General features: G+C 42.9%; 2 protein-coding genes across 13 annotated transcripts in view; one reads left to right on the forward strand and one right to left on the reverse strand.

Annotated features, from left to right (window-relative positions):
- The window catches only part of LOC118167246 (vascular endothelial growth factor receptor kdr-like), a 131886-nt gene extending 108469 nt beyond the window's left edge, over window positions 1–23417 (forward strand). For both annotated transcript variants that reach the window (XM_035326531.1, XM_035326532.1), the window contains exons 25-30: window positions 3830–3929; window positions 4522–4627; window positions 6042–6166; window positions 6435–6513; window positions 9740–9834; window positions 18403–23417. In XM_035326531.1, coding sequence (XP_035182422.1) covers window positions 3830–3929; window positions 4522–4627; window positions 6042–6166; window positions 6435–6513; window positions 9740–9834; window positions 18403–18613 — 716 coding nt within the window. In that variant the 3' untranslated portion in view covers window positions 18614–23417. The remainder of the gene's footprint in view (window positions 1–3829; window positions 3930–4521; window positions 4628–6041; window positions 6167–6434; window positions 6514–9739; window positions 9835–18402) is intronic.
- The window catches only part of LOC118167252, a 237830-nt gene that overhangs the window by 158958 nt on the left and 51120 nt on the right, over window positions 1–27752 (reverse strand). For all 11 annotated transcript variants that reach the window (XR_004751048.1, XR_004751047.1, XR_004751046.1 and 8 more), the window contains one exon: window positions 17663–17782. Coding sequence is in view for 3 of the 11 variants with exons in the window: in XM_035326539.1 (XP_035182430.1) it covers window positions 17663–17782 (120 nt within the window). In the remaining 8 variants the exon portion in view is untranslated. The remainder of the gene's footprint in view (window positions 1–17662; window positions 17783–27752) is intronic.

Below are 27752 nucleotides of genomic sequence, written 5' to 3' on the forward strand. Positions count from 1 at the left end.
CAGTAATTGAAACCAACAGAGCACTGTGATAACACAAGCCTCAGTTGCTCAGGAGTGAAATATTTCTTTGAGAGCAATGAAAAAGTTCCCCCTTCAAACCGTATTTTCCCCTAAGCTGGCTGCTTCAGGAACCCACGCAGCCCAGAGGCTGCAGAGGATTACACCGCTGTTGACACAGCGGTCTGACACTGCTGGTGGTAGACCAGGAAACCCAAGGGAGTTTGCCCACATGACATTTTATCCCAGCTTGGTTATCTTCCCCACAAAATCCAAGTCAGATTTAAAGTACGAAAAATGTCTTGGCAAGAGCTGCCGTCAGGTTGATACGAAAGCCAGCCAGTGCTAGGCTCTGCGTAAGTCATTTTGGCAGCAGGCAGGTAGAATGCATACTTCTCTGGCCATATCATTTGCAAGCCACAATGTTTTTGAGAAAAATAGTAACAGCATTCTTTATACACTACAGATTTTATCTTCTGGTGCTGTTAGAAATCTCAGCCTCACTAAGATCTGGTTACTGTACAGCAGATAAAGCCCTGAAATTGAGACAAGCAGACTTACAGACAGTGGGATTTTACTGCTCTCAAATTCTCCTTGCAGAGTGGCAAGTCCTGTTTTCCTGAGGGAATTTAGGAATGCCAGCTCTGGCTTCCTAATCAGCATTCGCAGACAAAAGAAAACAAGAAGCACTGTCAACTTAAGCTGCTGAATTTTAAAGCTAACTGTAATCTGCTATCTTTGGTCCACCGATCAGTTGCAGTTAATGATTAGGCTCAAGATGCCAAGTCGAGATCTGGCTGCAAAGTCTGGAGCTATTTCTTACCTCAGCTTTATTCAGGGCTGCTAGCAAGGAACACAACCTGGTGCCAATCCAAGTCTTTGATTTGGACTTTTCTCTAGTTTATATCAGCATGCAAAACAGAAAGTTCACACCCAGGTGGTTAAAACAAGTGGCAGGTGCTGCTTTCCCCAGAGTTCGGTCCTATTTATTTACAGCTTTGTTACTTCGGTGTAACACTTCATGGCTCCATACCAGCATCACCTGCTGCATGTGTTTTGAAGCAGCACAGAAAGATGAAGCTCCAGAAGCAGGAGCAATGCCCCGGCTCTGACAGATGATTACAAAGATGCATTATTAGCATTAGCATGCAGAGACACGCTCAGAGGGGACAGTCACTCCACTGCGCATCTCCAAGGAAGCAAACGAGCTGAATAGCAATGAGTGGCAAGGACCACTTCAGAAGGCAAACTAGTTACGCCCTTCCCAAAGGTCCTGGCAGTGTCTAACGGATGTGAGCTTTGGGTCATTTGGCCTTTAATACCTAAGACTAATAAAAATTAAAATATATTCAATGAAGTTAATCTCAATTTTGAACTGTTGGGAAAAAAAAAAAATCATGTATCTGCTTGCTTTTCATCTTAGATGGCCTCTTTTCTTAATGAAGGTGCTTACTTGGAGCAATGGGCTGTCCTCCTCTGAGTTCAGGGGAATCTACTCAATTATTCCGAGGGCTGCCATCCGTAGGACAGCCTCTGCCCTCACTATGACGTAGATCACAAACTACTTTCTTCAGTCCGTGGCACAGATTCAAAGCCAAGTCGTTTTCTCCTAAGAGGGTTTTTCATCCAGATCATCCAGGCATGCCTGTGGCTTGGCACTGCTCGCGTCTGCCACTCACATGATAAATATTTAATTAAGGATTTGTGTCACTGATTGAACTCTCTTATATAAAAGTTTTACAGAAGGGATGGAAAGTTCTTTGTCATTGCTACAGGGTGTGTTTTGGCTCCCACTTACAACCACTGCTTTTTACTGGGTTCCACAGACTTAGCACCCTCCAAGCAAGGAGCAGACAGAGATTAGCAAAACGCACAGCTGGGTTGAGTGGGGGTCCTGGCGGGGGCAGCAGCTGAATGAAGCACGATACGCTTCCTCTAGACAGGCTGGCAGACTGGGCCCATTTCGGCGGTACAAAGGAAATCAGGGCTTGAGAGGCTGCCAGTGTTGATCTGGGACTGGGTTTGCACTGGGGTTTGCTTGATTTAAATGGGGTCAGCACACCTCCCGTCAGTGCCAGCAGTTTCCAATACATCGGGAAGGCGCTCACATGGCACTTTGCGGAATGTTGTCGTCCCTTGGAATTTAAATGTGCAGTGTTCAAAAGGCAATCAGATGTAATTACATAAACAAGCGGTGCCTGGTAGTATAATATCAGCATCTTATTATCCTACTAAAATAAAACCAAGATCAAAGGAGTGCTACTATATCCAATGCATGCCACATCTCTGAGCATTTTGAAACAGATTTTCCCCTAAGGAAAACATCATGTCTAGGCCTTATACCATATGTTTCAGCCTACATTTCTTCCAGGCTGTCTCAGCATCCCAAGCCCGAGTCATTACGTAGTTCAGACGAAGTGCCATGGTAAATGGAGGTGGAAAGGGAGGTTTCCTCCCTTCTGAGATCTGAGCTGCCTCCAGCTAGGAGGAGGCCAGCAGTAGTCAAAGTTAAACTACCAAAAGATTTTGCAATCAAAAGTAATTCGTCACTGCCTTCCCTGTACTTGCTCACCCCAACACACTGCAGTTGAGAAGATCAATGACGTTATCAAGAAAAGGTAACTGAGATTGCCAGATCGAGTGGAATTCTTGATCTTGAATGGGAATTCCCCATTCCCACTGTGTTGCCCTCAAGGTCTCAGACCCAATCAATGTATTTGCAAGACTAATTCTTGTCGGCAATTATTACGATCATAATAACAGGCCAAAGACAAATTAGGAAGGAAAATCAAGATGCAAAGCAGAAATGGTGCTCCTGACTATTTCTAATCTACATAACTTCAGGAAACACTCTTGATACTGTGATCTGATGCTTGCACAGAAAGGCATTTCAGATGTGCCGTGGCTAAGTGTCCCTGAGCTTTGAATGTCATCGGAACCTATTTATTGTGTTGAGATGCTCTCTTAGGAAGTTGCCAGGATTTTTGTCCCCCAGTGCATAGTTTTGCAGATGGAGTGGTGGGATTCACAAAGTAGAATAATTCTGGGAACAGCCACATTTTGGCACCCTCTCCACTGCCTTCTTCCAAAGACTTCTGCTGGGCTTGTTGTGCCCCCAGGTGCACAGCACACAGTGGTGTTTCCAGACTGGGGAAAAATATACAGGAAATAAATACGCAGGAATGCTGTAGACAGTAAATCATAGATGGATTCCTTGAGGGCTGGATGCAGATCCAGATTCCATTCAATCCCCTATGTTAAGACTTGATTAAATTTTCTTCCAAATTCACCATCCAGCCTCTAGGATGCCAAAATGTGACAGACAAGGGTTGTACTACATGTGAAACCTTTGCTGAGGAGGAAGGGAGGAAATTTTACAGAGCTTTCAGGTGGATCTACAATAGGTTCAGTAACCTTTCAAACTTCAGCGCAGACATCTCTCAAGTTGTACCTGTGAGGTTCGGATTACTCAGGTGCCAGAGCACTTTCACAAATTATGTTTGTTCCCCTTATTCATGGTGCATTGTAAGAGGCAGATGTCATACAGCAAAGATCACAACCTCTGAAAGGCCCCCATTAGTTGCAGAGAAAGCAGATTCATTTATTATTTCTCTGAAGATAACTATTTATACAGGAATGTGAGATAAATCTCACTCCTTTTTGGTGGCTGGTAGGCCAGCTTTTGTGCAAGTTAACCTACTACTACCAGCCCCCTTCCAGTCCCTTCTGTGTTCTAGCTTCTTTTGCTGTCAGAGTCTAAACTTGACTTTTCAGCAGGTATCACTGATGTGTGTTTACATCACTGGAGCCTCCTCCTTGTTTCTCCCATCAGGTGCCTCACCATACCCCGGAGTGCAGATCGACGAGGACTTTTGCCGACGGCTCAAAGAAGGAACCCGGATGCGATCTCCAGAATATTCTACTCCCGAAGTGTAAGACCTCCTGGCTTTGTGTTGAGAGCGGCTACATGTCATTCGAGCCTCACAAAGCAGATTGTATTCAAGTGTGGAGGAGGAAGGGGACCTCATCACGACAGCTACATATTTTGTATTTCGTTTTCAGAAACATTGTAGTTGTGCACGCCTTGGGTATCCTGATACCGCAGATGAATTCTAGTGAAATACCAAATCAGTTTGACCTTTGCCAACAACAAGATTAACAGATCTTCCCCAGTCAGATGTAGTTCATGAATCTCAATTCAGGAGACTACTGTGTCTGACTTGATTTCCAAATCTGAGACAGAAACTAGGCGTTCGTAACTATGACTTATTTCAGCAAAGTCAGTGGGGCCTATTGGTCGAGGTAAAGTTAGGTGAAAACAAAAAGCCCACAGGCTTATTTGAAACATGGAAATACGGATGGAAAAAGCATTCCACATGACACTAGAGTAGAATTGCAGACCATGGAGATCTGAACGTGTCTTAATCCCAAACTACCTAAGATGACCAAAACAAGCAGTAGCAGAAAGAAACAGTTTGGGAGAAAGCTCTTATCCTTTTCTTAACACCCATGGTTTTTCTCTAGCTACCAGACGATGCTGGATTGTTGGCATGGAGTGCCCACAGAGAGGCCTACTTTCACAGAGCTTGTGGAGCGTTTAGGAGATCTTCTTCAGGCCAATGTACAGCAGGTACGGCACTACAACTCTTTCTTCGATTAATGTGTACCTGTATAAATGTGGATGTGTGTGGCCGTGCATACACATGGACACAAGCACGGACTGTGCTGAGCACTAACACTGGATTGCACTTCACAGCAGAGGTTGCAAGGAAAATGGCTGCTGGAATGAGTAAATAAAATGTTAACTATTCAAAGGGGATTATAGTTCAAAACCAGACGTTTATCCATACCTAATAAGAGAAACTTACAGTACATTAATTAAAAAATAGGCTCAGTTGCCCCTTAGAGTAACAATGGTGCTTTATCTCACAATTCTAATTAGATTCCAATATAGTAAGCTGCCAGTTGGTATGAACTTTCTCTCATTTTCTGAGCTTATGTTCATCAGTGCTCTTAGGAGCCTTAAAAGGATGCAGTTTAAAGCTCAGAAAGTCAATTACGTAATTATTGATTTCATAATAGTTAAATCGGTTTCCTTCTTCACTAAAAGCAACCAGACCAGTTATGTAACTGTCATTTCAATTTAAGAAGAAATCAAACACTCCCCTCCAGCTCCTTCCTGTTTGTAAACAAATTTAGTGAAGCTAAGCTGAAGAGGGCCCAGTTTGCAATATGAAGAGCTTGTGAGTTTTATCCTGGAACCAAAGTAAATTAACGAGACATAAAAATCATGGCAAGGGAATAGGGCACTAAATTGGTTCTGAGAATTAAAAGAAATAAGGAAGCAAAGGGAAACTTGCACAAATTCTTTTAAGACTTAGTCATTTCTGAAGATTTCTCCAGTGGTGTTAATGACAATGCAGAGTTTATTAAGATGTGACCTGAATTCCATTAAACTTGCAGCAGCAATTCCTTGTAGGGACAAGAAATAAGCCCCTGTAAGGCTACCGTTTTAAGGAATGGCTCTTCCTGTGCTGCAACTCCTTAAGTTGCAGATAAGCAAGTCTATAAATAAGACAATATTCTTTTACCAATTCCAAATTCTGTTCAAATGGTATCAGCCATGGGGACTTTGTGACTTCCAGCCACTCCCTCCCTTCTCCCAGACATGTGGCTTCAACTTGGTTTGAGGTGTCCCCGAGCCTGGCCCCTTGGAACAAGACACTGTAGGGCCGTACGGGAGGGACATTTACAAGTTTTAACTGGAAAGCTACAGACAATATTCAGCCATTTTATGGCATAGACTACCTGAAGCGAACAATTTCCCTCATACAAAGCCTTCTGTGCAGTAAGTGTTGGATAAAGCTACACATTTTAACTTAGATGTGTTGTGAAGAACATCAATGAACACCTTACAGACACATCATAAAGTTAAAATAAAATACAGTCCTGTCTCGGTGTAAAGCTCTGTTTCATATGCTAACCTTTAACATCTGAGATGCAGTACAAGACGGATTTTACCAGCTTTGTGTTCTTTTATATAGGATGGTAAAGACTATATCCCACTGAACATCACGCTGTGCCCCGATGGAGAGTCTAACTCCAAAACTTGCCCCGTGGAAGAAAATCTGAACAACTGTGTCAATCGCTGGAGCGCAGTGGAGACTGGGTAAGAAAAATATATGGGTGAGTATGGGTGAGGGGGGGAGAGAGAAGTAAAGATCTGATACAGCTGGGCACCCTTTGTTGTCCTCTCTCCATCTGGCTGTTTTAAAGGAGTCGGATGGGTACATTTGCCAGGGCATCGCTTGTTAGTTACAAGAGAAGAAAAAGGAAGATAGGGGAAATGGAGCCGTGTCAGGGCTATTAATTGAGTTACCAACTAGTGCAGCGCCTGCTTGGGTTTTATGCTGACCCCTCAACTTTCTTGCTTTCAGTAACAACAGCAAGAAGCGACCACTGAGTGTGAAGACATTTGATGAGGTGCCAGTGGAAAAGGAGAAAGTGATACATGAGGTAAGCGAGGTGATTGCATCCTTCTCCAGCAGGTTCACAGATCACTTGTCACAAGCACCAGAAACAGTCAGTAGAGCTTTTGAAATATGTTTGGTAAGAAAAAGCTTTAAATCGATCAGAAAATTTAGTCCTAGCATCTCACACAAAGGTCTGTGTGACAACAGAGGAACCTGCATTTAGTTGACAAACAATTTAAAGAGAAGCTCATGCGTGATTATCCTGGCTTTGATCAGGCTGAGGAGCTTTACCTTCCAGCTAACAGGAACTTATTGCAGCGTGTTTTTGGTTTTGTTTCCTGTCAGAAAATGGCAGCTCACTGAGAGGGCCCCTTTTGAATGAAATGTGTCCAGAAGAGATTCTGGCTGCCTGAGACAGCCAATAACTTGCTGGTGAGGGTGCGTAGTTCAGGAAAGACAAGACCAAGATTCAAGATCCTGCTTTACTTGATTGAAAGGGCTTTAACTCTGGATTTTCCCCACCCTAGGTGGATGTATTTATTGCTAGCTTAATGGCGCTCTGCAGGTGGGAGGGTATTGGTTTCATTTGCACTGGAAAACAAAAGCCTGTTTCATTGTGGAATGATGGTTCAGCTTGTTGCCTCCCCCTGAAGCTACAGGTTCCAAAGGTGGAGGTTATTTTCTGTTTTTACTTCCTTATTTAAACAAAACAAAACTCCTAAATGTCCTCGACAGTTCAGGTACTCATGGGCTGCAGTGCCGCATGCACTCAGTGATTCTATGTCACTACAGACAGCCCCTTTAATGCATGTTTGTAGCAGACAGAAATTGGAAGAAATTGGATAGAAATGGAAGAAGGCATGCATCAGCTGGCTAGGAGCAGAAACAGGAAAGAAGGACGTGTGCAGTTTTATAGGAACACGTCGGTCTGTCTGCTCAGCTGCTCAGGGAACAGTCCTGCACCCTCCAGCTACTGCTCCCCCTTGAGCAGCCATAACCTCAAATCAGCTCTCTTGGGAAGGGTCAAGTCTCCAGCTACAACCTGTCCTGGACATATTTCAGGTCCTTGACAAACAGAACATCTATTCCGTCCTTTCCCTTGTTAGCACAGCCTCGATGCCCGCTATTCCCTACTATTTTGCCAAATGTAATTTCTGTGCCTTTATCAGCGCATCTTAGGGATTAGAGGGCTTAGCATTTTCCCTGGCTCTTGCATCTTTCCTTTTGCAGGATAAAAATCTGTCCCTCTGAATCACGCAGAGACATTTAGTAGATAGATCTGGTATCAGTAAGAGATTACTGCTGCCAGCATGAGCATTACTTTCCTAAATGCTCCTTCTTGGCATTTTAAAGTCCTTACATGGAGGGAGAAAAGCTTCAAAAAAAGGGTAATACATCAACAGATCAGAAGTGAAAGTGAGATTTAAATGGGAATCTTTTAAAGTGAAATTGTGATGTGATCTACTTTTGGACTAATTAAGTGTACTTAGATTACTGTAGTTATCTTAAATACCAAGACACGAATACTGGTTTGGTCATTATTTCAAAGAGTTGCCCGGGAACTCTAGAAGTGCTCCACCACACCTTCCTGCAATTGTGCTACTTCTCTGTAGTCTCTGCTAAGATTTTCTAACAATTTTTCTGTAAGCAGAATGAAAAGCAGTAATCAGATGAATTATTTCTAGACCACATATTTTAAGGAGAAATACTAAAGATAAAAGGCAGAGAGAAATTCTGACAAAAGCTTTTGACAGATTCTAATTAATTTAAGATTTTACTTCATATATTGAGAAGCAGTTTCTGAACTGATTTTATTAACTACTGATATATCACCAAAACATTTATTAAAAAGCTTTTGCTTTTATTTTTTCTGTTTCAGTCAGATTGAATGGTAAAACACAGGTAACTGCAGCTTCACTTCCCACGTTGAAGTCTTTTGCTTTCTTGATTTTGATAGACAACATGTTGTCTGTGCAACTTTCCAGCATCACAAAATATTTCAAATGCAAAGAAATCCCTCGGGATATTTAATATTTTGAAACTTACTTAAAACAAGGACTGTACAAGCCTGTGAACTGCTGTAGCACTTAGCACAATAACAGCTTGATCTTAATCACAACCTTGAGACTCAATTTTAGGTGCAGCTGCATCACAACCTCAACTTTACATCTAATCAAGATAGTTTTGTGGGACAGGTCACAAAAATTTCATAACCCAGGCACAATTAGCCTTTTAGGCTATGTGTTCTTGCAAGACATCTGGATTTGCCAAACTGATACTGAACTTCCACTCCCCCCTAAATATATCTGTTTCTAATACACGGTGTATTTCTTGTAGGTATTTAAGTTATGTTTTATCTGATGAGCTCAGACAGTATTATTGGATATATTCCTTATGAATTTCTGTCCATTCACGTGTCTCAGCTGTCCTATCTAGATGACATCCATATGGCCTACTTAGTATCAATTTCAGGTTTTAAAATATCAAATTGTTTTTTGATATGCTCATTTCAAGAATGCATTTTCAGAATAGAAAAAAAAATCTGTGTTATAACAGCTACATATCGGTACATTAATATACATTTAAAACAGTTTTTTAAAAAATGACCATCATTTAAAAAAAGGCAAATGGTCTCAGGCTAAACAGCATCATTATCAGGATCAGTTGGCTAAGAGCTGATGAAACTGGCCCTGATAAGAGGCTATTTGGAGGAATGGGCTTAATTTCATATACCACGTGGCCGTATCTCTGTGCTAAGAGTGTCACTAAATAGCATGCAATAGAAAGTTCTGATGCAAACACATGCCTTGCAGGTTTTTGGCTGGTATTCCATTCTACATGATAATATCCATGATTTTGCAATTACGTGGAACAGCTGGGAGCTCCTACATTAAACTCCAGTACGCAGGCAGCAGTGTATTGCACTGCGATATAACACCTACGGACGGCCACCTTGTTGGCCATCTCTCCCTAGAAACTGCCCAGGCCCCTACAGGCCACCATGGAGGAGACGCTGCATTCCCCTGCCCTTGTTTTACCTGCTCTGTAGCTGGAGATATTTTGATAAGGTGAAGCCCCAAAGATGCATCAGCGCAAAATAATAGCCAGGATTTGATGTTTTAACTAGATACTTGACTTTCTTTCTCCACTGACTTTAATACTGGTTTAGTCTGACTCGTCTCCACGCTCTCCCCTTGGCAAACCACTTCTAATTTAAAAGTGCTCCATGCCCGGCATTCTGCTGATGTCCTCTTCCTTTTGCTACACAGGAGTCAGACAGTGGGATGGTGCTGACATCAGATGAGATAAAAAGCCCAAAGAGGCTGGAAATCCGTTCCTGGCCTTATGGGATCATGGCGCTGGCGTGAGTACTGAGTATTTTTTGTTTATTTCTTTGGAAGTCAGTGTTCCATTCAGAAAAATGCTTCCAAAGTTTACAATTTTGTTTCCAATTCCAAAAGGAAAACTGTTACACAATCTAAACAGGCTAGAAGGAGAAGCAACTCTGGGTTTCAATACTGTAACAGAAAGCTCACAATTAATGTATTTTAAGATCAAGGAAACTATGGTGTAAACTGCTTCCAAAAAGAAGCGGAACATAAAACACACTTCCAGGTCTCTGGAAGGAAGGCAGTATTGTCAAATTTATGTTACAGGAAGGATAATTAACACCATAAATTGATTCATGTGATAAAAATGAAAACTCATTTCATCCGCTTCGAGCACATAAATTCCTATCAATCAATTTAACTCTTTTTTTCTTTTTTTTTTTAAAAGTTAAGAAGCGAAGTTTAGTAAAGGAGAGTATAGATTTATGGATGGAATGTTTGATAAAGGGTAGTATAAGCACTGCAAAGCTGCCTAAGGTACATTTACCAGAACTGTGATTTCTACACTTGTTTTTCTTTGCTATGATGACAGTCCCCCAGAGAACTGGGGGGGACACTACTTTTAAGCCTACCACCTTTAGGATCCTATGAACTGCATTTTTCAGATCTGTCTTACAAGCAGAGGCTATGCCAAAGTTTGATGTACGTTGTCCATTCATAGTGCAGACCATCACAGAACAAAAGCGGATACCTTCTCAGCTAATAGTTCTTTATATTTTTGTAGCAATTGGGTAGAGGCAGAGAGTAGACCTAGTGGTGAAACTGGCCTTCTCCATTTTCACCTTCCTAGAAATGAATAATAGCAATAGGAATCCACTTACTGATTTCGATGTCAATGTGTGGAATTTCAAAGATTAGCAACCCAAGCTATTTTTAAAAAACAATCCTATAGCAAGGATCTCTGTGTCTGTTCAGTTAAGTAAGCTAATTAGATTTTAACTGAACTGCCTAGAGTTCTCTCTGAAATCTATTGATGAGATATCTATTGGCTTCCTCTTTATTAAATTCAATGATCTTTCCCACCAGAGCAATTCCTTGTTCTTCATCAAGAAAAAAATAGCACAATTTCTGCATAGTGAGGGAGAGAGAACAAGAGAATGCACAGTCAGAATATAAGACTATCTCAGAGGAGCTGCAACTCCCTCATGCAAAGAGAAAAGCAAGATGGAAGAAACTTGCCTTGCCTTAACAGGCCTTAAAACCATAAATTACCCTATGTGTGTTTGATGGCAGAAGAGGAGAAAGAGGAAAAGGGCAAATGTTACATAGCAAAGGCTAGAGAGCCTTGAAGTATTCTGCGTGTGGCATTGTCACAGCATCGTACCTGGTGCAGGACGAGCGGAGAGCCAGCTGAGATTCCATGTGTCTATGCTGAGAGGATTGCTGCACAGCACAACGCATTGCTATGGAGACCAAATGGCACCAGCTCTAAAAAAAGCAGCTCAAATGTCAGGAACTGCATTGCCAGGATACTTACCTGGTTTGATTTACCTCTCTGCCGCATGATGTCATGCTGACACTAATCCGGCACATTCACACACACAGGCAGCCTCCCAGATAGGATTTGTCCTAAAGGCTTCAGTCAATCATCTCTGACTGCTACTTCCCCTACTGCGGTTTCCATCCCTTGGATAAATAGTTGGAGGGAATTGTGGAAGAGGAAGGCTCTCTCTCTCCCCCTTCCAAGCCATCTGATGAAAATCACAAAATCAGCAGCCAGCCAGATGCAGGCAGAAACACAAAAATTCTGTAACAGCCTGTTCTTTCGAAACTTCCAGGAAAAACTTCTGAACTGCTATCAGGCCCTCTGGGAGTGACTGTGAAGTAACACCGCTCTGCGGGGTTCAGGGAATCTCTGCCTGACCCCCAGCATGTGGGGCTGCCCCACTTAGAGCCAGTGCTTCCACGGAATTCCCGTTCACCATGAGCTAGCTGATACTTGCTGTGCCAGCCAGACAACAAAGACCATCGTAACGGAGGTCTGCTATAAAAGCAAACAGGGCAGCAAGCTGTTTGTTGTCTCCTCATTCCCAGGAGCACAGCTACCTCTAAGCAGACAGAGGTGTGCTTTTTCTTGGACAGATTCTTCCCCGAGTGTTTGGGGTCCAGCTGAGAAGGCGATTTTGTCAGCTATTTGTATAACCTTGCCTATCACTGGAACAAATAACATTTTTTTACATAGTTGGAGAGCATCTTGATGCCCTCTCGTTTGAGGGCATGACAACCCTTGGCCTTTCTGCACTGCTGACTTGCAAAACAAGCCTCAAAAGCATATGGAATAGTCTCCAAATGGCTAACGGAGGTCAGAAATGAGCGCTGGTTTAATAGGGGAGATAAAGTCACCCCTGTTAATTGTATATCTCTCCCTATCAAAAACATTTACCCTGGATCCTTTTCAAATGTCTTTCTTTTATAAAACAAAACGGTTCAAAGGCTTAGCATGTTTTCTAAACCAGGGTGGCTGCATTTATTATTTTTGCCAAAATCTTGCTGTTTATTTATCTTGTATTCATTTCTCTGTCAAGTTTAAAATTTGGCAACACTACACACCATGGTGTGCCAGGGTCAAGAGTTTAGCGGAGGTGAATCTGATACTCAGGGCACTGTTAGGCTGGGCTAACCATTTCTGAGCTCTCAGCATTTTGTCCTGCTGCAGTCTAAAGCTACAGCAGTAGCTGTAGGAGGGACAGAAAGACTGACCTGGATAATGACACCGGAGTTAGCGTTCGAGGAAGCACGTTTAGCACAGAGGGGACTTCATGACGGGATGACTCTGGGTCAGGTTTCATCTCATACTATTAACAGGCTACTGCCAAGCACTGCTTTCAAATTCTCCCAGAGCCTCTATAATAAGTTACTGGTTGAAGCTATAATAGGTTTAATTCTGACAGGTTTGATATAGGCTCAGTTGCCCTCCCTCCATCCCTCTCCCTTCTTTCTCCCCCCGCCCCCCAACCCAATTATCCTCAGTTGCTCCGAAATTACTTGTCTGGATCTGGCCAAGGCCCACGACACCGGCTGACTGAGGCTCAGCTGATGCGCTCTGGGCGCTGGGTGCTGCATCCAGATCACATCACTGAGGGCTCTGCCTTTGCCAAAGCCAAACCGGGCCTAAGGCAAGTCAACAATATTGAAACAAAATGATCCTGCCTGGGAGCAGCAAGCATTCACGTCCGAATGCGAGGTGCCCAACAACAACGCAACCCAAGTAATTTGGCCAGAAACCTTCTGCAACATCTCTGAAAAATGAGCTCTGGAAATACTTTTGCTCTACAGCAGAACTCAGCTTCAGCAGATTTTTCTGCCGTGATGAAGATGCTGAGATAGCAAATGTACTTCGCGTTGTGTCATGCAGCACCCTGCACAATGACCCGACTTGAGCTCTCCAAATACAAGCAACTTTGAGGCAGTACCTACTGGGAGAGTTATGCAAGCCAATTTTTCCCCACGATTATAATATATGCTTATAGTGGCAAGGACTCCAGCTTGGTTTTGACTGCAGTGCCTTTCATCTCACTGCTTTTAGAGTGCTGGAGCTAATGTCAGAGGCTTTTATTCTGGTCTGAATTTCAGATAGCTGACCGACTTTGCCACACATGCAAGGGGACGCATACTTAATAATTGGGTGGCTTTGGCCTCTGAAACTTTATTCTAGATGTGCTTTGTGTTTAGAAATGTTTCACAAAACAATGAAGTTTTGATCCTAACCCCTTAAGCTTTCCTTGCCAGTAGACTACTGATCACACTACAGCCAGAGGGGCACCCAGGATTAGATTCCTACTGCACAGTACTCTGTCCAGAATGCATTAAAGCAAACTGCATCAGTCATAAGTATCAGGGGAAAAAAAAATAACCCTTTTATTTCTTTCATTGCTGAAAAAGTAAAGAAAATTAATCTCTCTTACTCTGTGCCTCATTAGACACCTATGATAGTTGCTACAGGGCCCTGAAGCTCCTACAAGTTGTTATGAGATGCGGTCAGGAGACAAACAGCTCTGCTTGGCAATGCTCAGCCCAATTTCTCATCTTTCCCTAAACACAGCTTCTGAATAAGCCCACAATTTCTACACAGACACAACAGACTATTCGTTTTTTCTACTCAGGGCAAGATACTTGGGCATTTTATTGCAAAGCAGTAAGAGCAGCTCAGCAGCACGGGGAATAAGTGCTGCGTGTTGTAGTGCCGTCCCACACTGGACAGGGTGACTTTCTTACAGTCACCTCTCTCTGTGCTCCTCTTTAAGTTACCGACCCTCAGGTTTAGGCTATTAGAAACTGCCTCCCTCTCACATCAAAATAAACAACCCTAGTCATGATCTGCCAGCTTCTCGGCAATTGCAGTTTTTTTTTCCCTCTAACCGAAGTCTCTGGTTCATACAGAAGGATGAAAAAGTCTCATTAACTGATTTAGGCTTTCTAACTCTTTCTCTGGTATCTTCTAAGCAACTTTGGCCCCTCTTTGGAAAACATAAATCTTGTGAAAGCTCACTTAACATTCAGGCTAAGTTTTCCTTCACCTATTTTAATTCCTAGACTTTACATCTTCGTCTGTATCCGAAGCTCTGGCAAAGCACAGTAAAAATGGGAACTGAAAAGGGCTCTCACTGCCCACACCACAGCACCACACTAAAATGCACTTGTTCAGGTTTGTGCCTGGGACATGAGAGCCATGAACAGAGCGGGGCCCAGCACAGACACCGCGGTGGCACGGAGCACACGCGCTGTGCTACTCCATCTACTGGATACAGTCCTGTTGACTCACCTGGCAGCCTTTCAGTTAGGTTCCTCCACCTAGGAGGAGCCTCTGTCCCAGACCTGGTTTGAAATCTCACAAAGGCAGCACTGGCTGTGGGCTCAGGGACACCACAGGCACACATCCCGAGGTGCTGCAGGATTTCCCGGTTATTAGGAATGTGGTTCCCAGCTCATTTGCTGCTACCAGTTTGCATTCTTCTCCTCCTCCACCTCTGGTTCCTCCAGGGCTTCCATTGCTTTTGTGCTTCCCCTAGAAACCTCCCTAATTTGCAAGACCCTTGCTGAAGGAGAGGAGTCAAGTGCCTTATCTTGCCTGAAATAGTACACGTTCCTGGAACGGCCAAAGAGTTGGTCACTGTGTAAAATGGGACCAGCTGGGGTCAGTGGGCAAATGTGTCTCAGCTGAAGGTCACCTAATTCACACACCTACATCTTCCCCGCTGAGCTGTGGTGAGAATGCTGACAGCCACACAGGGCTGGGCTAACACATTCACAGTTAGGAGCAGATTTATCAGAACTGACCATCTCTTTTGTCACCTCCTGCAGCTGCAGCGTTCAGAAGTTCACCAAAATCAGTCTCAGGAAACACCTTTTGGGGTGCTGTAACACCAGGACAAGCACTGAACCAAGCAATGGCTAGTTTTTAATGAAATTATTTAATTGCATAACCATCATTATCTTTTGTAGCTATATAATTGTATGATTAATCAAATCTAATGACTTCCATCAGAAAATATTTATCTGTGGGGTTGAGGGAGAAGTTTTTATCTTATACAGGATGGTACAACTGGCTCCGAGCATAAAGGGCGTTTGGTTTCCTCTGAAGCTTTAAGTACTGACCACTGCCAGAGGCAAGGTGCAGATAGACTGATGTCTGATTCAGTGTGGCAGCTGCTACGTAAAAAAAAAATGAGATTTCAAGGACAGACAGAAAAGGGAAGCCGCGGTCTAGTTTTCCCACATACATCCAAGCATATGTACATTTCTCTGCGGCTCAGTATGAACAGAGGAGATGGAAGTGTCAGTAAATATAGAGCATTAAAGGGAAAAACACAAAGACCCTTGGATAGCTTTAATTTAGGCAACATATTTAGAATGAAAGGAGTAGTTTTTAAAGTTAATTGCATTTTGGTCTGCCCTAAGATGGCTAACGACCTAATTTGCTTCTTCTGACCTAACTCATCAGCCTTCAGTCTTTGGAGTAAATATTAGATGTCAGCATTTATGAGTCCTTCTCAAACACCAGCATGATTTCAGTGATAGCCCGAGTCATTCCTGGATCCAGCATCCTGACCTCGAGAGGCAGAAACCTAACAAGAACTCTTACTGGGAGTCTATGTGGGTCTGAAATTTTCCTATTGTGTGGCCAGACTAAACCCTAATAACGTTTCTTTTCTCTAGCACTGAGATATGCAGGTTGGGGGCCAAGTTAAACAGATACTTTCAAGCTTCTCCCTGTCTCCACTGACAACTTTAATACCTGGCAAATTGGATGCCAGAGCATCCATGGAATTGTCTGACACAAGTCAATAGGACTGAGCAACAAGAATAAAAATACATAAATAAGTAGAGAAGCAAATTGTGGTTCTGTTGGTGAAGCCAGGGGAGAATTTATCTACAGAGGAAGCGTGTGTGTGCACAAAAAGAGCCAGCTGCCAACTGTCTAGTACAGCAAAAAAGCTTCCACTCAGGATTTTCTCTGGACAGAGAGGAAAAACTCAGACTGTGAAATCAAAGTGTGCTACATTTTTGTTGGAGCTCTCAGGGTTAGTATTTATTTCGGAATTTCTGCTTTCCCAGTCAACAGGTTTGGTTTCAATGCCCTGTGCAAGCCTAAGAACTCAGTAACATTAGCTTTCATCTACAAACCATGTACTTTAAGAAGTCACAGAACTCAAGTTTACTCTAGATAGGCAAGAGGTGGTGAGCTGGCTCTTACCACTCAGTGGTCCTGGCTTCACTTCCTGGCGACCAAGCTGGAGATGCAACATTCTGTGGAAAGCCACACGCTCCAATCAAGCCAGCCATGAAGCAGCCAGTCTCCCAGTGCAGCTGTCTGGAGTTGCAGCTGTTTGTTAAGTCTGAATTTGGCTGCACATCTCAGCTCCTGGCTTCAAATGACTAGCTTCATGGACTAGGATATACACAGCATCACCTACTCCACACACGTTCCTAAGAGGAGAACTACAGGGATGGATAATTTACAGATGGGCACTACAGACTGTTAAATGTGGTTGTGGACAGATTCGTAAACTGGTGTTCTGTCTTACCAATGCACTGCATGCACACTCGTGACCTTTTCAGAATTCGAAAATTTTTAAATGAAGGCACTGATGCTAATTCTGTCATCCAGATTAGAGTATCTGCTGCTTATAGGAAAATGGAAGCTTTGGGCAGGTTCCAGATTCAGAGGCAAGATAACACAACTTCTACAGCCACAGTAGCACAACTGGCAAGTCATATTTATCCTTTCACAGTTGAGAGGAGCTGCACCTAGTATCCACTGCAATTCTGTCATGCCCAGCACCAACCTGCTCTTAAGTCAACAGTGGTACTTTGCTGTACCTCCACAAACCTGCTTTGCTTTCTTGGTAACGCACCCAGCACTCTGAATCCCTGATGAGCTGCTGGGGACTGTAGTCACTGAAGCAGTACAAATACATTAAGTGTAACGAATCATACAATCATTTGATGATTATTGATTATTTGGGTTTGGTTAGGGTCATTATGATACAGCTTTATGCTCCTTTAAACACATGTGAAATACACAAAGTGCTTCAGCACTGCCTGATTTTCGGTTCTCCCAGGCACTTCATGAGTCGTTCTGAACTGAGACCTGAGCAGTGCTGTGATCAGTCTGTGGACGAGGCTTACTCCAAAGAGATGCATGTTAAAGGGTCCTAAGCAAAGCGGAGAAGTTCAAAAGCCATTCTCAAGTTGGGATCCTTATCAGAACCAATCCCAAATTATCCAAACCTCTTTCAACGAATTACTCAGAAGAAACCAGACTTAAAACACTGTATTTAAGGCAGCCTACAAAGAAGGTACCTTTTCTTCCACGACACTTCCTCAAGGTCACCTTGTGATACAAATTCCAGGTTCTCCCACTTTTAACATTGATGTTGCTCTGTGTGATGTAAGCCACTCCTCTCCCACCACCTGAATCACCTATAATAAGAAGAGACAGCAGAAAATGAAACCTGGCTCTCTTTAATGGGATCCGTTACAGGCCAGCAGTTATAATGTTGAAAAGCACTGCCCCTCACTAGCGTACTGCTCAGTAATTTTAAAGGGCTAGAGAATATGAGAGAGATCTTGCCCTACAATGCTTTCAGTATCCTTTTAAATTAGAGTCTGACTTAGGTTATTAATTAATTCATCCTTTATTACCCTTCAGGAAAAGTCAGTCTTCAGTTCTGCTTTCAGAAAAAAACAGGTTTTTACTGATTTGTGTAAGAAAAATGAGAGAAGAATATTGTATGTATAGGACAGGTGCATTTATAACTAAGATATACAATATGCTGAAAAGGACAAAGCTAAACAGACAGGGCATCAGGACTCCTGGACTTTCTCGTAAATCTATTTTTATTACACTGAGTTCTTTGAAATACCTAATTCAGTTTTATTATCCAATTTGTAAAATGTCACTGTCTTACAGGATGCTGCAAAGTTAAATTGAAATGCTTTATATATGTGTGTATTTTTAAATAATTTTGACTATTCATTACACAGGGAGACAACAACTTATGGAGACAGGGTCAATATATTATACTGTTTGTTCTCAACAGGCGGAGAGCTGTTAGCAAGAGCAAAGAATCCATATTATCTGACCACGAGCGTGAGGCTGTCAAATACCAGCCAGCAGTGCAGGTTGAAGAGGACACCATGGACTTCACACTGGAAGACTCTGTTCTCCTTCCTATGGATCCCAACCTGGAATGCCACAGCCCACCTCCAGATTACAACTCCGTCATTCACTACTCTGCACCTCCAGTGTAATCAGCCCACCCTGAGGCAGGGCCTCTTGCTCCTCTCTTAACCATGCTAGATTCTTACATGCCTCCGTACAGGGGCTGGGTGAAAACAGAAGGGAAATCTGACAGCACACTGGTTCACGTTTCTTCTGGCACATCTCTGATGTGAACAGAAACTCTTTACGAGCATCCTCCATGTTATCTTTAAAGGCCTATTGCAACACAAGCAGTAAATTAAAATTCTGCCTACCAGAATTGTAATTCGGAGCTGTAAGCCCCGAGTATTTCCATCCTTCCTCCCTAGCTGGGACTGCTCATTGGCATTTGCAGATTAGCTCTGTAAGAGTCACCACAAGTCATCTCAAGCTAGCTGTGAAAACAAGATTCATTCTGCTGGTCCTGCACACATCCTGCAGGGATTGTTTAGTATGATGTTGTAAGGGATCAGTTGAGAAGAACAGCCAGAAACCGTAATGTTTTGGAGAAAGTCCGGAACTTGAAGCATTTTTCTTAACTTGGGAATTCACCTTCCGTAAATGTTTTTGAAATATTTTGAAATCCAAAATATTTTTGTTACAATTTGTGATTTGGTAATTTCCACTGCCAATAGGGCCCACTCCTAAAATGATACAGCACCCAGAAAGCAGCCAGTATTCATGGATCAAGAGGCAGGCTGGTCTCTTGGGCTGGCAGGGTACACAATGTGCCTGAATGTTTCCCCGTGTTTCCTCCTTGTCCAAGCAACAATTTATTTAACATACCTGCAGTAGGGAACCTTGATGGGGATGCTTCTGTAATGACTGCAAGGCATCATCGCTGCATTAACTAAGAACCTTCCCTAGCGGAAGCGGACAGCGTTTCCCAGCACACGTTTGTGTGAACGTGCATAGAACACCAACACCCAAAGAGTTACACACACATGCACGTGTACCCTTGAGGCATCAGCATAGCAACATTTTTCTCCTTCCTTTCTGGACGCGGATTATTTACAAAAAACCAAAAGCACTTCCTTTGAATCCTATGGCAGATGCCCAACAGTTTGATCTTGGTTGTACTAGCCCATGCTAATCTGTGAGCATATGTGACACATATTTGTCTCCGACTGTCTTGCCAAGGTAAATACCGGTCTGATATGCCGTGCCCTCTGTATCTAAACCCTTCATGAGTAATTCAAAGCTTTTTTTGCAATCTGATCACGTCAGACCAAAGGGATCACCACTTCTCCCATTTGAGAAATTCAGTGTGTTATCCCCCAGCCATGGCTGCGTGTGGCAAGGACTACTGGCCTGCCACTACGCACACCCGGGTCTTGCGCGTAGCGCTGCTCGTACTCACTGCAGCTTCAAAACTAAACAAATTGTCCTCGTCATTTAATGTGCTAGGAATCAATCAGAGTTGATGGTAGAAAACCAGGAAGGAATAATGTATCTAGTTTTCAGGCATCAAAAGCAAAGATGAAAAAGATGTTCATTGGCAGCCAAGCCCATGAGCTCCTAAGTTACAAACCTAGGTCTGCATATGACTTGCTCTCTGTGCAGTTTCTTTGAAGGTCTGCACAGCCCTTTTCTTTCTTTAGACTTTAGACTCTGATTTGACTTCTTCAGAGAAAGAATTTTCCTTCATGATCACCAGCTGAAATGATTACAAACTATTATTTTTTTTTCTAAAAGATCCAGCACTTGCCAAGCAGTTATTCTACCTTGGTGAAGAGAGCCCAAACACCCTCACGACATTTCTGGAAGATCAGTTACAGTTGGTTGCATTGAAATAAACAAAAAAAGGCTCAGGTATTATCAAAGGGGGAAAACAAATCTCCAAACCCCATACCATGTTAACTGTGAATGCTAAGGCATCTGAAGTAATGGCTCTGGGGAACTGTACTTCTTGTTCTCCTCAGCTTCGGATCTGACATATGAAAGAAATCACCTGCAGAAAGTCATGAGCCCCTTATTCATGGTGGACCTGGTAGATAGCTGGGATCTGTAGTTGCTTTATGGCCATTTTTGCACTTCTTTGTATTTTAGTACTTATGTATTAAGTAGGGCTGGTCAAATAACAGAGGAAACTACTGGGAGATAATTCATCTGATGAGCCACAGAAAGCTCATTGGGTCAGTTTTGCATCAAATAGCAAAATAGCTATCTATCGCGCTGATCAAATAATGGATCGCTTCTTTAGCAGTAATTTATTCATGTGGCAAAAAGGAAAAAAATGTGCATATGGTTTGTCTGGCTCTACTGTTAATGGCATCAGTGTGAGATGGTTTGTTATTGTACCTTGTGATGTAGTGTAAGAAGATAACAATGTTTAAAAACCTTTGCTTTTAAACTTTAAAATAAGTACATATAGGAAGAAAAAAAACACAACTAAGCTCTCTGTTTTGAAAAAGAGTGGGAAACACTGCTGCGTGAACTGCCTGCTTCCGAGAGAACCGTGTACAACGTCTCTCCTCTTTATGAAGGCCGAACTGTAGAGGTTTCTTCGAAACCCGAGGAATGCGAAGGGCGTTTCCTGAGTAGGACCCAAGAGGACACTCTGATGGATGCTGGTAGCTGGGTCCCTTTCTGGCTCCCGGTAACGTGTACCAGCCTGTCTTGCACCACGTGAGATGATGTGAAAGCAGAGTGCAGGTGCATGTGCTCAAGACACGTTTTAAAGCACTGGTTGCATTGCCAGCCCCCTGGAAACTCAGGGCTCCTCTGCGGTGGCAAAATCAACAGCTGTCTTGAGCAGCATTGATGGCGATTTCTTCGGAGAGCAAGGATACCCTCCAAGCCTGTCCTCACGGCCTTGGGATGTTCTGGAAATGGCAAGTGACTGATGCTTGGGCGGCTGTGTTTCCAATGTTTATTTTGAGTGGAAGCTTTTTTCCCCTATGGTAAATGTAACAAGCAAAAATACTGCCTGAAAGTATTACTGAACATATGTTTTCTATTTTATTTACTAATATTTTGTTTGTCTTTTTCTCTCCTCCCTTAATTTAATTATTGTTCTTTTCTTACAATGATGTATATAGTTTACCCAATACCAACAAATATAGTGATTCATTTATATGGTAATATTTGTAACATTTTAGTCAAAAGATACCAGGCATAACAGAGTTAAATATCTTTACTAAACATTTCACTAATGCTTGCAGGCCAGGCTCCAGTTTACAGTACCCTACAAGTGCCATTTCATAGCAGGTCTCCTCCTGGCTCTCGTGTCTCTGGCTCTCACTTGGTCTCCATGGTATTTAGTTTCAATTAGGAAACAGGGATCTGGAGGAATCTGGCAGGTTTATCTCATTTCTGGGAGTGTTTCGTGCAGCTCAAGGTAAAGGGGAGGAATTTTCACTGCCTCTGTTTCAACTAAAGGCTGGTGTATTGGCTAGAGTATCAAAAGGGCCAAATTGTGTAAGTGATATGATGTTGATTATTTCCTCAGACTTCTCAGGGATTCTTATTCAACTCTTGTCAGCCACCTGCTTTTCCTAACCCGACTGAGCTCAGTGGTAGCTGGTATCAAGAAGTACCTTTGTTTTCTTTAATGGTGCTTACTCTGACTGTTTTTTTTTCCTCTTGTAACCCTAGAGAATTAGGGCAAAAGAAGTCAGAGCTCACCACAGAAAGGTGTTGTCTTCTCTCCTGCCCCTGCCATGTAGGCTTCCAAGGAAAAGTGCCTTCACCTGCATGTTGCTGTTCAGGCTGGTATTTTTGGCAGTCTGGTTTCCTACCTCCTCTTTGCTCTACTTTTCTTCTGTTTCTTGGTTATTTGCTCTTCACAGCCCCCTGATGGCTTTTCTCTGCCTTTTGACTAAGATCAGGGATAGAACTCACTTCGCAGCTATTTCGTGTGTGTTCTGCTCTTGCAGAGGCTGAACTAGCCAACCTAAAGTAAGTTTTTTCACATAAAAAATGTTTCCAGTGTAGGCACAGGAAACTAATGTGCCTGGAAGCATCTCTCTACACTTCCCTCAATGACAGAAGCGTTTTACTCTTGTGATTTTTCAGTGTTAGATATCTCCAACAAGACAACAATTGGTGTCTTACCTATGTGAACCTCATCCTTCTCCTAGTGCTTTCCCAAACAATGTGGTTCCTCTTTGCTTCTGTCAAGCTGTCCTCATCAGAAGGGGTTCCTGAGCAGGACGCTGGGCCCATACCATCTGCCTGGGATATCAAGGAAGGCCAGACAAAAACCTAAAGTCTTTCTGAATAACAGCCCCCAGTGAAAGCACTGACATTTGAACCCACCAAATGCTGAAGACACACATGTGTAAGGCTGCCTGCAGGTATAAGCTGCTCTGCTTAGACGTTCCACTAATATCAACGCTGCTCTGCAGTTTGCCAGCTTGCCAGCTGCCTAGGATAGCGGCCAGGCACTTCTCTCCTTGTATTTACGCTCTTGTATACTGTAGAATGTTAGCTGGTATGGCAGCCTCTAACTGGCCGGTAAACTGTTCGTGACTTCTCAACGATCCCTCACCCTGAGCACCAGCACTGCCTTGCCACGTCCTGCCTTGCTTTACCAAGGTGGTCAGGCCCCGTTCCAGCCCTAAGGGTGCACTTTTGGGTCGGTGGACTATAACTCCCACCAGCACCAACTGGACAACACCAGGAAATATTAGCAGGGAAACATCACTAGCAAAAAGCTACATTAGGAGGTAAAGCATTGCCAGGTTTTCCTGAATGAAGGAGTGGGCCAGGATCTCACAGCTCCGTCTATTTCTTTCTTATGATCAACTGAAGAAAAAATACAGACGGTAGCAATATTTCTTTTGTCCCTCCCTACAAATAGTAATGGCCAAACCCTGTGATCCATTCTGTTTTTATACTGTGCCACAAAAATATCACCTAACTAATGACACCAGAATCAACCTGGCAAGTAAAATTCAGGGAGGACTTCTGGATTTGACCCTTTAGCGCAGGCACTGACTTGTTTCTTTGAGGCAGGTGTTGTTTGCATCATTGTTAACGTAGAAAAGAAAACTTGATGGACAGGGTCATTTGGGACACCACGCAAATAGGATGCCATAAGGGCGCTGGTTCCAGGAAGGTGGACAGGGAGCAGTGTCCCATTGTCCTGCCTCATAATCCTGGGCCACAAGGGCCAGTACGTCCTTATTACTCGATTCATTTTTCCTTAGACCTTGAGCTGTCAAAGCAGCTAATGAAAACTGGGAAAACCCAGTACCTAGGGACTTGAAGAAGATAAACTAAGTGCCACATATTGCTCAGAACACTAAGGCATGTTTGTCTGCCCTGTTCCTGTCTGTCTGAAGAATGTATGCACTGAAAACAACGCTTTCTTATGTAGTCAAAAATTGTACTGTATCTATTAACCAAAAAAATAAAAAGATTCTATATTTATACAGCCCAGGGCTCCTTTGTGTCATCTCTTGGCTTGAAAAGTGTTGTCCTTGAAGCAGAATATAAATAAATAATGCAACAGTTTTGAGAGATTTTTACAAGGCATAGATCTCATTAACTTCTACAGGGGGTTCAAAACTTAGGACATAAACCTGCCACAGTGTCATTGCCCAGGGTATCCAACAGCTATATTTGCTTAAAAGATTCACAGATCTGGGAAAGTGCTGGCCCAGTTCGCTAGAGAAATCCACAAATCTAGCTGCTGCCAAGAACAGCCCATGAAAGACAGAGACTGCTGTCTTGTTACAAAAATCTATGGGACTACTGTGATATAATCAGAATTATGCTTTCTGAATGAGCTCCACGTTCACTAAAGCGTGTAAGTACAGCAGTGTATGAAGATAACTTGCACAACATGGTAGCAGTTGGAGGTTGCTCAGCTTCCAAATGTCAGAAATGGTGTCTCATTTAGCTCACCATCATATTCTAAAATGAATACAATTACATAAATATTTCCCTATGCACAGCCATGGTGCTGTTATTGAATTCTCACTTGAATGAATATTACATGCTCAGATTTCGTAGTGAGGGTCTAATATTTAGAAGGATGGGGGAAATATTCTCCCCAAAATATTCCAGTGCAGCAGGCATGACATTTTCCTGAGTGGCTAATCTCTGTGAAATACTATTTCCCATTCCTCTTTCCATTTTGGTGGCACAGCAGATAACTAGTGGCAGAAAAAATATGACATCTTTGCAGATTTTTACAGACTGACAAAAACTAGGTTCTACTTATGTCTTAAAATAAATACTGTTATTATTTAAAATGTTAGCGTTTCAGAGCCATTCCTCCATTAGCACAGTCTGAAAAGTTATTGGTCTGTGTATTTTGCTAGTCACAGTAACAACTATGAAGCACTCAAATCACTTCAAACGTTTTAAAGTTTCTCTTCACTCCCCGTTCCAAACAGTCCTAGAAATAAGTGTCTAAATTATACATGTCATTTGAAATGCAGCAATCTCCTTTCATCCACATAATGAGCAAGTACATTCTTCTCTGTAAACTATAAAATGTTTTAGTTACTTATATAATGCGTGAGTCATTGCATGCTAGGCCTCCTTTATGGGGAGTTTCATGCGTTAAATGGTGGAAGGAAAATATACAAAATTAACTCTGATTTGCTTTTTGCACACATTCTCTATTATTAATCACATATACACTCAATCAAAGCAGGGTGCAAGGTACCCTGTTTTGGCATTCCTTAGAAAAGAATTTTTGGGGAAAAGGGACAAAACTAGTAATCAAGAGATGTAAGCTTTTCTCTTAGGTCTTGCCCAGGGTATGTAGCTCCTCTGTCCTTTTGGCATATACGATGTAAAAGATGTTTGTTTTTACAGCAGCAGCATGTAGAGATGCAAGACCAGAAAATCTCTATCTAAAGTATTAAATTTGTTTTTTTTTTTTTAAGTGACAGAAATCCAAGAAAACAACAGGAACTGGGAAGCAAAAGGAGCACAATGAACAGATTTTCTCCTGATCACAGAAGAAACCTAAGAAGAGAATACAGCTTTCTGATTTCCAGTCGTGTCCCTTTTCTTCCCCCCATCAGGAAACTTATGAAAGCCTGTGAAGTGCAAAGACTCTGCAAGAGTGGGAAAGACTGTTATTTTTTTATGCTTAATACACACCAAGGCCCATAAGCAGTAGAGAATAATTTTGTCTCAAAACCGATGAAGTAGCCCAAGTCCTTCAGAGCATCCCAGTCTATATTTTCTTGCTGGCTACTGCCTGGTTCAAACGGCCCCATAAGTGCCCCCTACAGATAGTATTGTAATGAACTTGCTCTGCATAAAGCCCTGCAAGGGCCATAAACAGAGCCTGTATTTTTAACAGTGCTGAAGTTGGTTACAATGAGTTGCAATTGTTAATGCGGCCTGATGAGTTAGTACTCATTAGAACGAAGAGAGGAGAAACTATTTTGTTTAAACTGCTTCCTCCTACAGGGACGCAGGAAACAGAATGCAGGAAGCCTTAGTTCTGGCAGTTTACTTCATCTTTCCTCACCTGCGCTGATTCACGTAGAGACCTGCCTGTTCCTCTGTTCTCTGTGGGTAGTCCTTGAACACGCACTCTGCATCAGCACAAACAGCAATGGCAGAGCAACGTGGCTGCTAAATATTCCCATTCTGTTCTTCTTTAAGTGGCCTTGAAGACAGCGCTGTTGCTCCCAGGATGAAGGATGAAGGGTATTTCAAAATATAAGCTGTCATAGTATCAAATGCCAAATGTCAAGGTGAATGAAATTAACAAGGAGAGCCTTCAGAGAGTCCCGTGCTTTTGTCACTGATGCTACTTCCTCTGGATCTGTGGTCTACACAGAATACCCTGGATCTGAATCTAGCCTGCTCTTCACTGAGAAGCAATGGCCAATGATGAAGAAGGATTTCCTCTGCAGTTTAAGTTGTGCAGCTTCAAGGTCCACAGCTTTTCTCTCAGAGTGCAGGTTGGCCACCCAGGATACAAAGAGGTGCTGTTTGTCAGCCTTTCACTGGCCAGGGAACATACCTAAGGAGATTTAGTTGAAATGAGAATTTACAACATGCCTGAAAAATAAGTACTTATCCATGTAGGCCAATATAGGCAAATGCAACGGTTTGTTTTCCTTTAATGTAGTTCCTAGTAAGACGAATTCAGCCCACTCTTCCTTCCTGTTAATGTGGTTTATTCATCTAGCTCAAGTAACAGAGGTCACAGCAATAACAAAAGTTGTACAGGACTCAAACACTGCTCAGACTGGGCATGTTTGGCCTTATTTGGCCTGAAGTTAAACTAGGAAGGAAAGAAGTTCTCAAGGAGTTCATTGGAATATATGGCAGGGATCGTTTTATTGACTTTTCTTTATGTTACTATTGATTTCACAGGATTCATTCCAGGGGAGGTCAAAGAAAAAAAGCACACGGTTCTTTCAAAACAGGAAGCACTGAAAAGACAGAAGTAAGAAAAATGGGGAGGAATACAGCCAGTCTGTTAGAAAAGCAAGAACAAAATTCAGCAAAGCATGAAGGTTCTCACTGCTGAGAGCAATCGGCACGTCTGGAAGCACAGACTCTCTGGCAGAGGAGGATCGTTGAGAAGGCAGCATCCTGCTGTCCTAGAGAGGGCAGGCATACACAGACTGGGTGTTCTCATCTAAATCCACAGTAATGATACTAAAGAATTAAATCCATCATTTGCATACTTTCTAGGGCAAACTGTAGCTACACAGGTGGCTTACTCAGTTCAAGGATTTCACTCAGAGTAGGATTTGACCCATCCAAAAAAAGAAATAAATACCCGTTTCAAACATTAAGAGCTACATTAGGAACCTTACGAAATTCAACAAGGACAAACCCTGCACTTGGAAAGAACTAAACCCTGAAGCAATACATGCTGGGGACCGAGCGGCTGGGGCACAGCCCTGCTGGGAAGGCCCCGTGGGTCTCAGCAGACGCAAGGTGAGCATGAGGCAGCAGTGTGCCATGCAGCAAGGACGGCCAGCCGGGCTGCACTGACAGGAGTGGGGCCAGGGAAGTGCTTATCCTTCTCTACTTCATGCTCATCAGAACACACCTAGAGGAGTGCATACAGTTCTGGCTCCCACTGCCCCTAGTACAAGCAAGGCGCTGATAACCGGACTGAGCTTAGCAGTGGGCCACCGAGATGGCCGGGGCTGGAGCACTTGCTGGGTAAGTAGAGGAGGGAGGGAGCTGGGCTCCTCCAGCCTGGAGAAAAGGTGGCTTCAGGGGGACCTACCAGAAGCCCCCGCATGCTTA

The sequence above is a fragment of the Oxyura jamaicensis genome, chromosome 4 (assembly GCF_011077185.1).
Source record: "Oxyura jamaicensis isolate SHBP4307 breed ruddy duck chromosome 4, BPBGC_Ojam_1.0, whole genome shotgun sequence".
In the NCBI taxonomy this organism is placed as follows: domain Eukaryota; kingdom Metazoa; phylum Chordata; class Aves; order Anseriformes; family Anatidae; genus Oxyura; species Oxyura jamaicensis.